Below are 16,467 nucleotides of genomic sequence, written 5' to 3'. Positions count from 1 at the left end.
AGATAGTGGTAGGCTTTAGGGAAGGGCATTTGCAGGGCATTTCTCCACCTATGCCACTTACTTTACTGGCAATGCCTGTGGAAAAAGGTGGCTTACCCACCCCTGCATGGTGACACCTTCGACAAATGCATTGATCTAGAAACTTGTAGTATGGTACTTCTTGAAAATACTATAATTTAATACGCTTGTGATACAGTTATCTCTTCAGAGGTAGGAATATTTTATTATTTATGAATTCATGTGACTATATGATTGTTTCAGCTTTCTCTTCTGCTTTTTAGTAACTATATATCTCAGATCCACAAGCAATTATCACCTTTACAAGGCACAAGTTAGGGTTGCCTACAGCGGCAATGAAAACACTTGCAGCATATGCATGTACAAAACATTCCCACAAGAATAATGTTGAAAATCCAAAATTCCAGTAAGAATGTAAATTGCTGAAAATATCAAGGCAAATATAAAACAAATTTAAAATAGATTAACTTCATTGGAGTCAAGGGACAAGAGATCAATTTTTTAGTTGTTAACCTGCTGGGGCTCAGCAAATTGTCAAATTAAATACTGCAGAATTTAAAGGGATATTTATCGCATAGAATTAATCATTTCAATTTATGTTGTGCAAATAATTTGTTAAACCAAAATCTTTTTGTCAGCTTTATTGCTAAATATTGAATGATTTGTCTTGCAGAATCCAAGTAAATGATCAGATTGTTGAAGTTGATGGTATAAGTTTAGTAGGAGTAACTCAGCTTTTTGCAGCCACTGTGCTAAAAAACACCAAAGGCAGTGTGAGGTATGTGTTTCTTTATATATAACATATATACATATATTTTATAATTAAAAAATACTTAGGAATAAATTGTTCATTAACAGAGATGAAGGGAAAGAAGCAGCAAATTGTGTAAAATGTTTTTATATAAATTTAACATAAGTGGTCACCAAAGATAAGTGACAGGCTACCATATATTAAACATACACTTGCCCTATACTACCTTTTAATTTGTTTGGTTTTTTGTCTTATAGGTTTCTAATTGGAAGAGAGAAACCTGGGACTCAAAGTGAAGTAGCTCGTCTTATCAGTGAGACGTTAGAGCAAGAGAGATGCCTATATGAGCAACACTATGCCCATGATGATACAGAACAGGTATAGCTACCAATAAAATAGCTATATAGTATATAAAGTAATTCTGTATTTTTAACCATGACTTACAAATATTTTACAAAAAATGGACTAAATGTTTTTGAACCAGACAACTAAGGGATAAAGGTGAAAAGGTGCAACTTGATTAAAAATGATAATAGTAATGTATGAACTTTGTAATATCGCTCCATATAATAATGCCACTTAATACACTCCCAACAGGCCTCAGGTTGGTATCCTATCTTAGCAGGACACAGTCTTCTGGGAGAAAACTTCAAGGGAACCTGAAGAGAGGAAGTTAATTTTAAAAATCAACTGACATTTGGGATAGCTGTTTCTTTCTTACCCTTTCTGTTTGGGGAATTTTTATATAAAATGTTTGCAGATTACCTTAACAGTACATTATAAGTATAAGTTGCTCAACCAACAAGGGAAAGAGGACAATTGCTAGTCAACAGAAGTGATGTAATTATGATTTTGGGTTATTTGAAGACTGTTTAAGAAAATAGATTTTTACCATTAAAGAAAGGTCTGGGCTTTACTTTACTAAAGTAATGTTTTTATATCTTGTTAGGATGATGATTATGATGATGATGAAGACGACGCTTTTGAGTCACATTTACATGGAAAGTCTGTGGAAGTCTTTTATCTTCCTGAAAATGAAGATCTGAATTTGCCACTGGATATGGATTCAGCACAGTTTCTTCTTAAATTTAAAGAGGTACAATAACATTGCCTAAGTTTCTTACAAATCTTATGTGGTGTACTGAAGAGCATCTGGGTCATCGAAAGTTGGTATTAATCTCCTTTGTGTCCTGTCTCCTCATATTCTTCTTTTTCCTCTGACAAAAAAGGCCTCTTGCAAATGACTTTTTAAATTTGGGGATTTTGTCAAAATTGATGTACATAAAATTGAAAACAAATGTTTCAGAAGCTTAAAAAAAAGCTTCCAGAGTATTGGATCAAAAGACATTGACTATCAGAAATTATAGGGCTTTGTTTATTCTGCCTTCCCGGTGTACCATGGTCCCAGCTTCAGCTGATCAAAGTAAAAATAAATCTCATCATATAAATGTATCAATTTTTCTACTTAACTCAAACTAATGCATATTTTCACATATTCCAGACATAGGAGTAACCATCTTCTTTGGCTTGATTTTTTGTCTACCCCATCAGTGTAGTGTGGGAGTTCTTGAAAGGGTATATGAGGCAAAGCTAGGAATATTATTCCCATACACTAAACAAAAATTGAGGGCATCTGAACTATAGCCCTCTCCCATAACCTGGTTTACACACTGTTTTGTAAATAAGTATGTGTGAAGTTGATTTTTGCAGACTGCTTTTTGGGCAAAAATATGCCCTGCATAAGAGCTTTGCCACCCCATGGTGACAGTGGTGGATGCTTCTCCCTACGTGCCTCAAATGCTTTCTAATGAGGATTGGACTTATTAGAGGCTTTGTGAAGCTGATTTTCTTGGTGGTACTGAGGGAGTTTGCATTACAGACTCCAGACTGAAGACCACTTCCAATTTTATAGGTTGGGGAAGCATGGTGAGAATCTGATAGACCATAATGGGACATCCATGCATAAATACCTTATACACTTGGGGATATGATGGGAAATATCTCTAGGTGGAAATCCATTCTCTATTGATGATGAATCTAAATCAGGTATTCAGACTCATAATTTCACTTGTTTCAACATACTTTTGGTATTCTGTGTCTCTTAGACATCTGTTTCTTCTAAGTCTTATATATATATATATATAAGATTTAAAATCTGAGAGGTTGTCTTCAACAAATTTGCTATTTCCCTTATATATGCATACTTAATAGCAGATTTCTCAAGACATACTGTTGTAATTGCCTTCAATGACTTAAATGAAGCTTTTATGTACGTAACTTAAATGACTTGACTTAAATGAAGCCTTTATGTACCCCTGTAATCTACTGAAGCCTCTTGATACTGAAGTCTTGCTCCTTGAACATACGGCTTAATATAAAAATACTTCATGATGATCTTTATGAACTTAAATAAAAAGACCCAGAACTACTGCATTTTTCACTTGTCTGCATTTACTATTTGCCCAGTTACAAAGCATTACTGACTTCCAGTGTTTTTGGCATGTTCACATGATTTTAGTTTGCTTGCTTTTCTTAGCTATTTTCCATAAATTAATTTGTGAGGTTTTTCAAATACAGGTGGTCATGATTTGATTTTTTTTTAATAGCAAATATGCACACCATAAGACGTATAAACCTTTTCTTCTTAAACTGGGAGCTTAATTTTGTAAAAACATATAAAGTATATGAACCTTGTTCTCCTCTTTTATGCTAGTGAAAATCATGAGTAATTTTATTGAGTAAGTGAATGGATTTACATTAGTGTAAAACTGGCTTAAGTGAGAAGAGAATCAGGCCTTAAATATTTAGTAACAAACTTGCAATAATCTTTCAAATATTTTTCTGTATATTTCTTAACAAAACTATTACATTTCATTCTAGCTACAATTAAAGCATGCAGTAACAACAGCTGAAGTTAACCAGTTAAAAGAGAGAGTAAGTTACTTCTTTTAAAGTTTTGCAATCTTTAATGTTCACATTGTTCATGTTAGGATTACTGTTTAGAGGCAAAAAAGTTGGAAACCAAATGAAGGTCAGTAGATGTTTGTTTTAAGGCTAGGGCACTATGTACTTTGGGCACACTAGACATAAATTCGTAAACCTAAATTATGGATTACACAAATTGAAGAAATTCTATAGTAGAATAAAATGCTTGAATAATATTGTTTAAAGTAGAATTTATTGAATTGAATAGTTCAGTGTAGAGAAACTTGCCTCAGTTCAGTATTGATGTTTCATAAATATTAGGTGCCTTTGTGTAGAAATTAGAGAGCAGTGGATGTATTTTCCACTTGGGGCCAGTGGTCGCTTCTAGGAAGGAGTTTTTGGAGTGTTATAGGAAGGGGAACTGGTGTGGAGATTCCCCTCCCCCGCCCTGATGTAAATACACAAACTTCTTGGATGAGAGGGCACATCACATAACTTCTCTTGGGCTGAGGGCTAGCTCAGCATTCTTACAGTTTCTGGGTGCTCTGGGAAAGAGAAGTTTTTGTCTCATCTTTTCCATGTCGTTAGAGGAGGTGGTGACAGGGAGCTCTGAGCAGCCCTTTTCTTATGTACAGAAATATTGGTCTTAGGGTGTGGAGAAAGTACAGCAGCGTGTCTCTACTTCATTCTACTCAGTGAGCCAGGTTACAACCAGTTCTGGTGAATTTTGCCCATTTATTGCTGTCTCCAGAAGGGCATTCATCAGCATCCTGTGCACATGACAATGGTGTATGCTGCATGTCTTTCAGCCTTGGCACAGAAAGCTAGACAACTGGGCCATGGCCATGTGTGGAGATACACTACTAAGCACGCACATATTTGGAACTCTAGAACGTTTCTTTAATAACTGGTTAAATTTACATTCCAACATGACAGAAAGGAAATCAAGAGAATTATTTTTAAACCAAAAAGACAATACTTCTCACTTAAACGTTCGAAGGAACACTAAAATGCTGCTACTACTAAAATTAAACAGGAAACTTTAATAGAAACATAAATCTAGGTCCCAGTCCTGCAGTTGTCCTCGTGTTGCTGGGTTTTGAGAAAGTATAGGGATTCCACGCATGATGGCCTATTTGCAGGATTAGTGACTTGCTAGGGAATCTGACAACGAGTAGGAAAATACTGAGGCAGGGGAAGGGGAAAACATTGAGCAGTAGTGTCTGTACCTTCTGTAGATCAAGGGTTCTCAACTTTTTTCTCTCTGAGGCCCTCCCCCAACATGCTATAAAAACTCCACGTCCCAGCTTTGTCACCACTAGGATTTTTTTTTTGCATATATGGTAGATTAAAAAACAGGGCTGGCATTAAGGGTTAGCAAGCAGGGCAATTGCCCGTGGCCTCAAGCGGTTGGGCTTTGGCTTTCTGCCATGAGCCCCAGTGAGGCTAACGCTGGCCCAGCTCTTTGGCTTACTTTGGCGGACTTTCTGAAACCTGCTTGTGGCCCCTGGACTCCTGGTTGAGAACTGCTGCTTTAGATCAAGGCTCTTAGGTACTATATTTTGTTGACCTCCTAGGGCAAGAGATTGATTCAATACCTTTTTCCTTGCATTTTTGCTAGCAACTTTCCAGAATGATTTGCTTTCCTTTTGGGAATTAAACAGTTCAAAAAAACTCCCATTGGCTTTAAAGCGGAAATGTGGTGGTATCAGGTGCATGGTCTAAGATCAGAATTGAAAAGGATTAGTAAATTACAAGATGGCTTATTCTGCTGTTTTAGGTAGACCTTCCACAGAAAAGTTAACAGGAAATTAGATATCCAGCAAGGTTAATATAAGCTGAAAATCAGGGTTATTTTAATTTTGGTATCTGTTTGGCAAGAAGGTACACTAATAAGGAAATAGGCTGGACCAGCTGCCTGGTTTTTTTCCTCCACTTCTGTACCATGTGGGAGATTGTTGACTTGGATTTGTAAAACTCACACAGCATGGAAAGAGATGGATGTATTGAAGTGATATCTATATAAAGAGACTTTAAAGCATTTGAAGTACTACTGTATGAAAGGTTGTATACTTATTAAAGGTCTTGCTTTGAATACTGCTGAGATTGATTTAGTAAGTTAGTAGCTATTATCTACTTATACTCATTTAAGCAGCTGTTTTGATTTTTAACTTTTATCTTAAGGTATAGTTCTTAAGTGTTCTGAATGTTTTCCTTTCAAGTTAAAAACTACTGAAGCTGAAAAAGTTGAATGGGAGTCAAGTAAATCCCAGCTTCAGCAAACTTTAGAAGAGAGCAAAGAGAAAATTAAGAAGTTGGAGACCTATTGGTTAGAGGCACAAAGTTTATGCAAGACCGTAAATGAACATCTTAAAGAAACTCAGGAACAGTATGATGCCCTGGAGAAGAAATACAACAAGGCCAAGAAATTACTTAAAGATTATCAACAGAAGTAAGTACACTGAAGTGAAATAATTTCATGAAAAGATTTTAAAAAACTGGTCCTCTTTTTTTTTTTTTTTTTTTTTTTTTGGTTCCATATGCCTGACATTGTAGGTAGAGCTAATAGCAACACTTCTAGTTAAGGTTGCCTAGTACTTTTCATTATAAGATACTGTTTCCAGTTGCTTATAATTCTTCCAAACTTTAACCATTCATGCTGAATTTCTCCACGCCACTAGTCCTGCCAAAGGCTGACTTTTTTGGGGGGGAAGTTTCGTCAAAATGGTTCAGCTCTTTCTGCGAATGCGGGTAGGAAAAATTACATTGTCAAAACAATGTTAAAAATTCTAACAGCGGTTTAGTTGTGTATATACCGGTTTAGTTGAGTATACCATGGTACAATCCAGACTGAATAGCTGTATCACCTCTGTCCTCTAACCTGGGATACCCTTTAAAATGCTTTGCTGTAGCCTCTAGCTTAAATTGCTCATAAACAGCCTCCAGCATGCAAGTCACTCCCCACTATGTCTGTGTGTGTGCTGCAGCCACACTTTTTGGCTCTTATCAGCCTTGGTTACCTCACAACCCTTCGTGGTGACCCCAACATACCCCCATTCTTAGATTCCTCCCTCTCCCCCCCCCCCCCCGCCGATATGCATGTCCTGTACTCCTGGACAATGCAAGTTTTATATAAAGTCTGTTATTTCTTTAATAGAAATAATCACACAACTTGCCAACCCAAATGGAGTTTCCCAGATACTTCAGTTTAAACACACTGGATTAGATAAAACAGGTTTTATTAACTAAAAAGAGAGATTTTTAAGCGAGTACAAGTAATGGGGCTAAAAGGTCAGAAATGCTTACAAAAAAAATAAAGATAGGTACCATTTGTGTTTTATCTTAAACTGTGTTAAATTCAAAGCAAAGTTTTCTCACTACATGCTCTCAACAGTCTTTAGACAAAACTTCTTAGGTCAGGACCCCTTCTCTCAGAATCCAATGAATGCTTCCTTTGTTGCTTCAGGTGCTGTGGATGCCATAGGGAGAGAGGGGTGTCTTGGGGTGTTTGCCCTTCCTTTTATAGTTTCAGTACCCCTTTTGAAAAACATTTCCAGCTGGGTATCAGGAGACAAAAAAGTCTATGTAGAAGGATGTTCCCTGCTCCTTTTTTCTGATCTGTTGGAGCTTCCTTTCCCTCCCCTTCCAGCTTGACGATTCTGTTTACTGCTTAAATACAAATTAAGCATAGCACACATTCATTTATTTAGGATGGACCTGCTTTGCCAAATTCTGTTTGGGTAGAGCTGTGTTTTGGAACATGTATTAATAACGTACGGAGAAATCTTAACTTCTCACCCACACGTTTTATTAGACACGATTGTCCAGCAAATTATCAATTTTCAAATGATACCTTACAGGTGTATTTGTACAAAGATTATAACGATAGCGTGTAGGGTGTGGACATGGGTACATGAGAAAGTGTAACCCTCCATGTTTTGGAAGACAGACTTGAAATTAGCATGAAGGTTTTCTTGTGTTCAGAGAGGTGCTTCTTGTTATCCTGTGAAAATCCATCCAAAATTAAAAGTTTCTGAAAATTGCTGTTCACGTATACTCTATAGAGATTTGTTTATAAGATGGAAGCAAAATTTTCCAAACATTCTGTGTGCACTGAGTATGTTGCAGTCCAGGACTGCAGTGTCTGAGCAAGACTCTTTCCTTCAGTTGTTACCCCTGGTTGCTGTGATGCCAGGCATTGGATCTGAAAGTAGGGAGATTGTCTGTCTCTCTTGTTCTTGCAGTGTTCTCCCTGCTGGTGTCCCAGCAGCGTGGAGGAGAAAACAGCAACAGCCTGACTCAAATGCAGAAGGGAAATAAGCAGGAAGGGGGAGAAGACTCGTATTGTGAGTGAGGGATGGGTCAGGCTGTATACTGGCAGTGGAGCACAGACACGCTGGGGAGATAAGAATTGGGGACACGAGCAGTGTCAGAAGGGGACATGCTGGAGGAGACAGGGCTGATGGGTCTGTAACCAATAGACATACTCGCTTATAGAACCCAGGATTCCTAAGCCCCAAAATTCATATGCTGTCTAGCAAATAGTTGTGAGACTTGCAGGCAATGTGTGTCTTATCCTTTGCTAATGGCTGGTCCACATGGATGATAACTTACTACTGCTACCAATTACTATGTTATTTCAAAAAGAAAAGGAGTACTTGTGGCACCTTAGAGACTAACAAATTTGAGTCTGATGAAGTGAGCTGTAGCTCACAAAAGTTTATGCTCAAATAAATTTGTTAGTCTCTAAGGTGCCACAAGTACTCCTTTTCTTTTTGCGAATACAGACTAACACGGCTGCTACTCTGAAACCTATGTTACTTCAAGTGGTAGAAGGCTATTGTGTGGCTCTAAAGTTTCAACCTGCGCTAGTATTATTGTAGCGCCTAGGAGCAACAGTCATGAACCAGGACTCTATTGTGCTAAGGCAGGGGTGGCCAGCTTTTGGCTCCGGAGCCACGTGCAGCTCTTCCACATGAATACCACCTGAAGAGTGGATTATCTCTGTCTCTGTAACAGTTTCCTATATGATGCTGGGCAGGTCACCTAAACTAGAATGTTCAACAGCCAGCCACTAACTATGTGCTCCTTGTTTTCTGGGTGCTTATCTTGAGACACTTGGGGCATGGTTTGTAGAGTGCTGAGTGCACTCAACAACAAATGTACTCAATGGGAGCTGTGCTTTGAACATATGAAGGGCTATGAAATGCTAAATGCTCCAGGACCTGATTTTTCAGATATCACAAATTGAGCACCCAGAATTACAGTATACACTTCTGACAATTTTTACCCTTAACCTGTGCCTCAGTCCCCCATCTCTTAAATGTAGATAATAATTCCACCTCACCTCTTAAAATGTGAAAATAAATTGTGAAGCATTCAAGTAATATGGTGATAATTACCATAAAAATCCATAAGGAAATAAATGATACTATAGTCAGTGTTGACTGTCTGTCACTAGGTACTCACTGATGAGTCAGGATGGTATGCAATAAGTAAGGCCTCTGTGGCTATTCACTGAATGATAAGGATAAAAAGAAATATGTAGTGAGCACCATCCATGTATTGAATGAGGCAGGGATCCTCTTGTTCTGAGGGGATGGGGGTAGTATGTAATCATGTAATTAAAGCTTGTATCATGCTGTATATGCACACGGTGAATTAAGACTGCAGGGAGAATCTCATTTCTGGTGCTTCCTAACTTTTGAGTGATTGACATTGAAACCTTGACATTTTTTATGTAATTTTGATATGTAGTTAGAATATACAGAAGTAAATGTTGAAATATTTGAAGACTAACCATTTACCCTCTTGTATTGAGAGAGGTTGAGAGAATGGCCTTTAGCTGATTTCCAGAATTGTATTTATTTTGTTTGTTCCTCAATATTTTTCAGATAATGAAAGGGCAACGTCTCGCGCACACGTGTGTGTGTGTGTGTGTGTGTGTGTGTCAGTCAGATGTTGGGGGAGGTGGGGCACAAGGTGGGGAGCAATCCAGAGTTATTAATGGACTTGCTATAACACGTAGGACAGGTCTACTAATGCAGCGCTTCTGCTGAGGATGCTCAGAGCTGATGGGAGAGAACTCTCCTGTCAGCTTAATAACTCCACCTCCTCCCACCAACATAGCGCTAGCTATACAGGGTGTTATGGTCAGTATGACTGTCACTCAGGGGGGTGGATTTTTTGCACCTCTGAGCAGCGTAGTTATACCGAAGTAAGTGTATAGTTCAGACATAGCCTTGGGGCAGGTCTATACTGGCAGCTGGAAGATATAGTTTCCAGCTCATTTAGCTGTACACACACTAACTCTGATCAATGGGGGGGGTCTAAAAATAGCATTGTGGCTACGACAGCATGGGCTAGCAGCCCAAGTACAATCCTGTCTGAGATCTTCAGTATGAGTTTAGGCAGCTAGCCCGAGCTGCTGCTTGTGCTGCCATAGCCAAACTGCTGTTTTTAGCATACAAGGTCAATCAGAGCTAGCGTGTACACCCCACCCGATCTGGGAATTAGATATCCCTGCCGCAAGGTATCTTTACTCTGCAGCCTGCTGAAGAATAGACTGACAGCTGATGCCAGTGGTTATGCAACAAGAGGATGTAATAATGCATCTAGTGGGCTGAGGGAAATAAAGGGGTAGCACGTTGAGGTGCAGAGAGGGTTGGCTTTGTGATAAAAGTGCTTCAGCACTCGTAAATAAAAAACTTGACTTCTTCTGCATGTAGGCTGGGCTGAAGGAGTTAAATACCGTTCTCCATCCTTGTTGCTGTTGCTGTGTCTTTGTGGGTCACAACTGAGAATACCAAATTCAGGATAAACTCCTGAGAATAGGGCAGATACACGCCAAATTAGTAGTTATTCTCCCATGAGATATACTAAACCAGCAACAAAAGTAAACTGTTTCACCACACTGACTAACAAGAAGTCAGAGAAGCAGTTTCCTTAGGCATTCTAGTTCTTCTATCACCACCAAAAACACTAGACTTATATATGAGTAGTTCTTTAAAACCAATTTAATCAAATAACAAATAACTGATCCCAAAGGACCAGTCACACACCGAGGTCAATATACAACTCAGATCTTACACAAAAATTGCGCTGTTGCCAATCCTTTAGTATCTTAAAATCTAAAGGTTATATATATATATATACATACACACACACACAGAGAGAGAGAGGAAGAGATAAAAATTGGTTAAAGAAATCAAATGCATACAGTAAATGCGAAGTTCTTGGTTCAGGCTTCTAGCAGTGATGGAATAAACTGCTGGCTTAAGTTGAGTCTCTGGCTGCTTCCAGATCATTGGAAGGTCCTCAGTCCCTTGGTTAGAATGCTCCCATTAGTATAAGTTCATAGTCCAGAGGCTTGAGCAGGAAAGAGGCAAAATAGAGGTGTTTCCAGGACTTTTTATAGCTTCTGCCATGTGGAGGGAATGTGCACAAACAATGTGCCATTGTTTCAAACAAAGCCCTCAGCACTGCTAGTGGAAAATTACAGGTACAAGGTGGAATTTGGAATCACATAAGCAAGTTGCATATACATACATGACTTCACTTAATCCTGGCAGGAAATTCTATTAACAGTGGATAGGTGTCTTCTATTGTGAGTTAAGTGTTCTTCAATGAGCTTTTTAATTTGATTAGTCCCTTCAAGATTTGCAGGCTAAATACCTTGTGGGTGTTACACCAGGAGCAAACATTTGAAATACAGGTATCGAGCCAATACTCATAACTTCAAATACAAAAATGATACATGCATACAAATAGCCTAACCATATTCAGCAAATCTTAATCTCTCCATAGACATCTTACATGCCACATTTTGTACAAGATTTGTTGCAAATATAGAACAGTGGTTGCAACAGTGATATATGTGGTCATATTTTAATCAGATAACGTCAGTTACATTAATACTTCTCCTGTTTTTTTTCCCATAGTTTCTTTCTAACCGATGTTTCTGGAAGAGAAACTCTTTGTTGCATGGTGCTGAACACAGCGGGGTCATAATCCCCGTTTGACGTCCCGAGGTGCTAAATAAATTAATAACAGGGCATTTACTAATCAATTAAATATTGATTACATACATTTCTTCTTCGAGTAGTGTCCCTGTAGGTGCTCCACTGTATGTATGTCTGCGTCCCTGCACTGCTGATCAGAGATCTTTGATAGCAATGTCTATTCAGTCCATCCTGTGCTCTGCCACGAGGCTAACCAGTGTGTGTGAGTGAACCCTTTTCAGTTTCTTCTCAACCATCCCTGGTTAGAGACGGAGCTTTAGCTGTCTGTTCACGATTGTTAACTTTTGATAAAATCACTAATTTTTAGCTTCCTTCTGAAGCCTCTTTTCTTCCTGTACTTCCTTTACATTTTTATTTGGCCATTGTCCAGAAAAAGAAAAGACTTGGTTCTTTCTTCAAGCCCCGGTTTGGGTGGCTCCGTGGGCTTCAAGAAGTGTCTCAGTTGCAAGGAATTTATTGCAGTGACTGACAGACACTCTTAAGTGCGTCTGCTGCCTGGGAGAGAAATATCCCACAGAAGTGTGGTTTATGTCAGCAACTGAAGTCCAGATCCAGAAAGGACAGAGATCTGAGGCTCAAACTCCTAGTCACAGAGTCTGTCCTTCAACCACCTAAGTCACAGCCGGAGACCTCACCTCAACCCTCTACTTCGAAGGGAGCAGATCCCAAGGAGACACCCATGATCCATTCACGTAAGGCCTCTTAAAAAAAGGTCCGAGTCCCCGTAGCAAGTCCCGATCGAGCCAAAAACTATCTCTGGCTCAGTCTGTAATTGGTATCTAAATATCAGCCATAGCTTCTTAAGAGGCTGTGAATAGTCTGCTCTTATTCAAATATAGCAATGATCATTAATGCCTTTCTTCTCTCCAGGGTAGACTACTGAAATTTGAGCTATTCCTAAAGTCCACTTGGAAGTGTCTGATAGTGCAAAACACACCTGTGGCATGTTTTTGTGTTGCTGTGAGCGAACAATGCAGTTTCTGCACTTCCTGCTTCTCTGAGTGCAGTTTGTGATGTTTACCTCCACTGTGCACATCTAGAATTACCACCTCTTACCCTGTGCCTTTTCACACAATTAAAAGTGTCTTGAAAGGTCCCTCTCCTGTTCTTTGAAGCTTGCCTGCTTTGGAGCTCAAACATAACATGAATATGTCTGTTTACATTCTGGCTCTCAGCTCCACGCTGTGTTACGTACACTATTACCTCTCTCTGGCTGACCTGAACCCCTTCTGTGTTGTTTATGTGCTCCGCAAATATTATTTTTCAGTCAGATTCTTCTAGTTGCTTGGTTTTCTCTAGCACAGTGGTATTGCTTTATTTTATTTCGCTGTTCATAGATTTATAGATTCATAGATACTAAGGTCAGAAGGGACCATTCTGATCATCTAGTCCGACCTCCTGCACAGCGCAGGCCACAGAATGTTACCCACCCACTCCTATGAAAAACCTCACCCATGTCTGAGCTATTGAAGTCCTTAAATCATGGTTCAAAGACTTCAAGGAGCAGAGAAGCCTCCCTCAAGTCAACCATGCCCCATGCTACAGAGGAAGATGAAAAACCTCCAGGGCCTCTCCAATCTGCCCTGGAGGAAAATTTCTTCCCGACCCCAAATATGGCAATCGGCTAACCCTGAGCATATGGGCAAGATTCATCAGCCAGATACCCAGGAAAGAATTTTCTATAGTAACTCAGATCCCATCCATCTAATATCCCATCTCAGGGGATTTGGCCTATTTACCCTGAATATTTAAAGATCAATTACTTACCAAAATCCCATTATCCCATCATACCATCTCCTCCATAAACTTATCAAGTAGAATCTTAAAACCAGATAGATCTTTTGCCCCCACTGCTTCCCTTGGAAGGCTATTCCAAAACTTCACTCCTCTGATGGTTAAAAACCTTCGTCTGATTTCAAGTCTAAACTTCCTGGTGGCCAGTTTATACCCATTTGTTCTTGTGTCGACATTGGTGCTGAGCTGAAATAATTCCTCTCCTGTATTTATCCCTCTGATATATTTATAGAGAGCAATCATATCTCCCCTCAACCTTCTTTTAGTTAGGCTAAACAAGCCAAGCTCCTTAAGTCTCCTTTCATAAGACAAGTTTTCCATTCCTCGGATCATCCTAGTAGCCCTTCTCTGTACCTGCTCCAGTTTGAATTCATCCTTTTTAAACATGGGAGACCAGAACTGCACACAGTATTCTAGGTGAGGTCTCACCAGTGCCTTGTATAACGGTACTAAAACCTCTGTTAAGATGTTCCCTCTCTCCCCTGGGGCAATTTGCTTTTGTCCTTCTCGCTTTCTTTAGTAGGCAATTTCAGGATCATTTTTATTGTTGCATAAACGGCAGGCCATTACAGACTCACTCGGATGGGTGTAAAAAGGAAGTTGACAGGATACTGGCACTTTATCACAACCTATGGAATGCATATAGAATACTTCAGCATCTGCACCATCTTATTTATGTAAAACTTAGAAAAAGCAGAGCAGTTCCAATAGTTTGGGTTCTGTATCCACATAACATCTTATACTCATACATATTAGCTTCAATTTTTACAGGTAAAAATAGCCAAATGGAATTTTCTAAAGCATCTTAAGGGTGGAAAAGTTCACTGGCCTTGTATTGCATTTTAAGCTTCAGCCCAGAGTAAACTTTACAGTTATAATTCCTGTTTTTCTTTGGTATTTATAATGCACATACTTGAGGGGAGAGAGGGCTTACAAAAATAATGAACACTGTTACTGGAAGTTGTGTGATGGCCATTTGCAGTGTTTAAATAGTGACGTTGCAACAAGGATAATTAATTTTAATTCAGATTTCAGAGTAGCAGCTGTGTTAGTCTCTAAGGTGCCACAAGTACTCCTTTTCTTTTTGCGGATACAGACTAACAAATTTATTTGAGCATAAGCTTTCGTGAGCTACAGCTCACTTCATCGGATTCAGTAAATAATTCAATAAATAACCAATTTTAATGTTTCCTTATTAGCTGAAACTCTTCTAACGTTGCAGTACAATTGTATCTTTCCCCATTAGAGAAATAGAATTTATGAAAAAAGAGGAGGATCATACAAGGGTTCTTGAAGAGAGAGACAAGAAGCATGCAGCACAACTGAACATATTGCAAGAGGAGGTAGGCAATATGGTATATTTAATGCCACTTTTCAAGAATGAGAAAATTGTATCTAATGTTTGTTTTAACATTTGCAGATTTCAGAGCTTCAGAACAAATTAAAAATATATGAGAGAATACCTTATATGATTGGTGATAGCATTTTTCTGGACACTGCCTCTCAAAGTCCAGAAAAACTAAATGAATGCTCGGAGATTAAAGAAGAAAATACAAAAGAAATAGAGCCATCAGCAGTGGAAAAATTAGTTTCTTTAGATACCGGTAAGTTGAGCAGTAATAAAGAGATAAAAACCTGTGATAATAAACTCTCTGAAGTATTGACTGTAACCAAATAAGTGTGTGATGGAAGAGAGCTATGTTTGTGTATTTAAAAAAGAGAGAGTTAAAAACCTCTTCTTAGTCCTCACTATAGTACAGAAAATGTTTTGTACCTATACTGGATTTTGGGGATTGTGTGAGAAGTGATGGGCACAAAGTTGACACTGCTCCTTTTTAATGGAGCATTATATATATTTTAATGAAAAGAAGTGTATAGATTGGACGCTGTGATGCATTTTCTTAAGTACCCTGGAAAAAAATTGGTGGTTTTTAAACGAGCATTGAGCTCTACTTTGAATGGCTCTTTGAAGTTTTCTTAATGTACTAGAAAGAGACTGTTTACATGATGGGCAATATTTGTATGATTGGGATCTTATCAGAATGCTGTACAAACACAGAGGAAAAAGACACACTTTTTTGGCAACACCTTTGCTACAACCTGAGGAAGTGTATTTGCTTACTTTAATGTCTTGGGTCATTATTTTCTGGGAAACTGGCTTCTTGGATTGAGGTAACTTCATTTATCCTGTGTCCTCCATTGAGAATACAGTTTCCAGGTCATAAAAGCACCAAGTCTGAATGGAATAATTTTTTTTCCTTTCAATGTGAAGATCTTATGAGTTTTTAGTAAATAACTTTACCCAATTGACTCAAGTATTGAGATCTGACAGGCTCTCCAGAAACCCTTAAATTAGTAGAAGCTTCTAATGCAGTGTTACCCCATTTCCTGATCTTCTGCTTGGTGATCAGAAGACTTATCCAATTTTCCTGAGAATCTTTCCAAAGGAGCATCTTTTTTTATTTATAGCTTTGCACGTCTTCATGGAAAGCATTGTTCCAATCACAGTCTGTGGACTTCAGGGAATCTACATCTATTTGCTTGGTATTGAAGGATGGATGGACTTGTTTTGATGCTGGATCTAAATGACTAAACAAATCAATGCCTTAAAGTTTTTACAGGATGAAAATTTGTCAGCCATATGAATATTTCATCTGTCTAATTCAAAGTATGCTTATTTGCATATTCCAAAGGAAAACATTGCTGGACATTTTTTTTTCTAGGTTCATGTATATTTTCTAGAGTCTCCTATTTGTCCCTGTTTTGTTAAGATGATTGTTTTGTACTCCAATACCTATATGTGATTGATTAACCATGTCTTATTTCCTTGGATACAAAGAAATGAGCAGGAGAGATTTCAGAGAATGCTAACCCTGGAGAGAGACTGAATCTAATATTCTCCTCTAGTTTCTGCTTTGCTTTGTCTACCCCAGACAATCCAGCACTTAGCAGTTCCCT

The 16,467-nt window shown here is 38.5% G+C and overlaps 1 protein-coding gene across 9 annotated transcripts in view; it reads left to right on the top strand.

Moving 5' to 3' along the window:
• LOC119863665 (neurabin-1-like) overlaps positions 1 to 16,467 on the top strand; it is an 89,375-nt gene that overhangs the window by 15,861 nt on the left and 57,047 nt on the right. For all 9 annotated transcript variants that reach the window (XR_006277994.1, XR_006277995.1, XM_043505286.1 and 6 more), the window contains exons 5-11: positions 692 to 796; positions 1,027 to 1,147; positions 1,719 to 1,865; positions 3,650 to 3,703; positions 5,917 to 6,146; positions 14,756 to 14,852; positions 14,930 to 15,113. Coding sequence is in view for 7 of the 9 variants with exons in the window: in XM_043505286.1 (XP_043361221.1) it covers positions 692 to 796; positions 1,027 to 1,147; positions 1,719 to 1,865; positions 3,650 to 3,703; positions 5,917 to 6,146; positions 14,756 to 14,852; positions 14,930 to 15,113 (938 nt within the window). In the remaining 2 variants the exon portion in view is untranslated. The remainder of the gene's footprint in view (positions 1 to 691; positions 797 to 1,026; positions 1,148 to 1,718; positions 1,866 to 3,649; positions 3,704 to 5,916; positions 6,147 to 14,755; positions 14,853 to 14,929; positions 15,114 to 16,467) is intronic.

Source organism: Dermochelys coriacea, chromosome 11 (genome assembly GCF_009764565.3).
Source record: "Dermochelys coriacea isolate rDerCor1 chromosome 11, rDerCor1.pri.v4, whole genome shotgun sequence".
Classification (NCBI taxonomy): domain Eukaryota; kingdom Metazoa; phylum Chordata; order Testudines; family Dermochelyidae; genus Dermochelys; species Dermochelys coriacea.
Note: the sequence above shows the minus strand (reverse complement) of the source record. Positions and strands in the feature narration are given on the sequence as shown.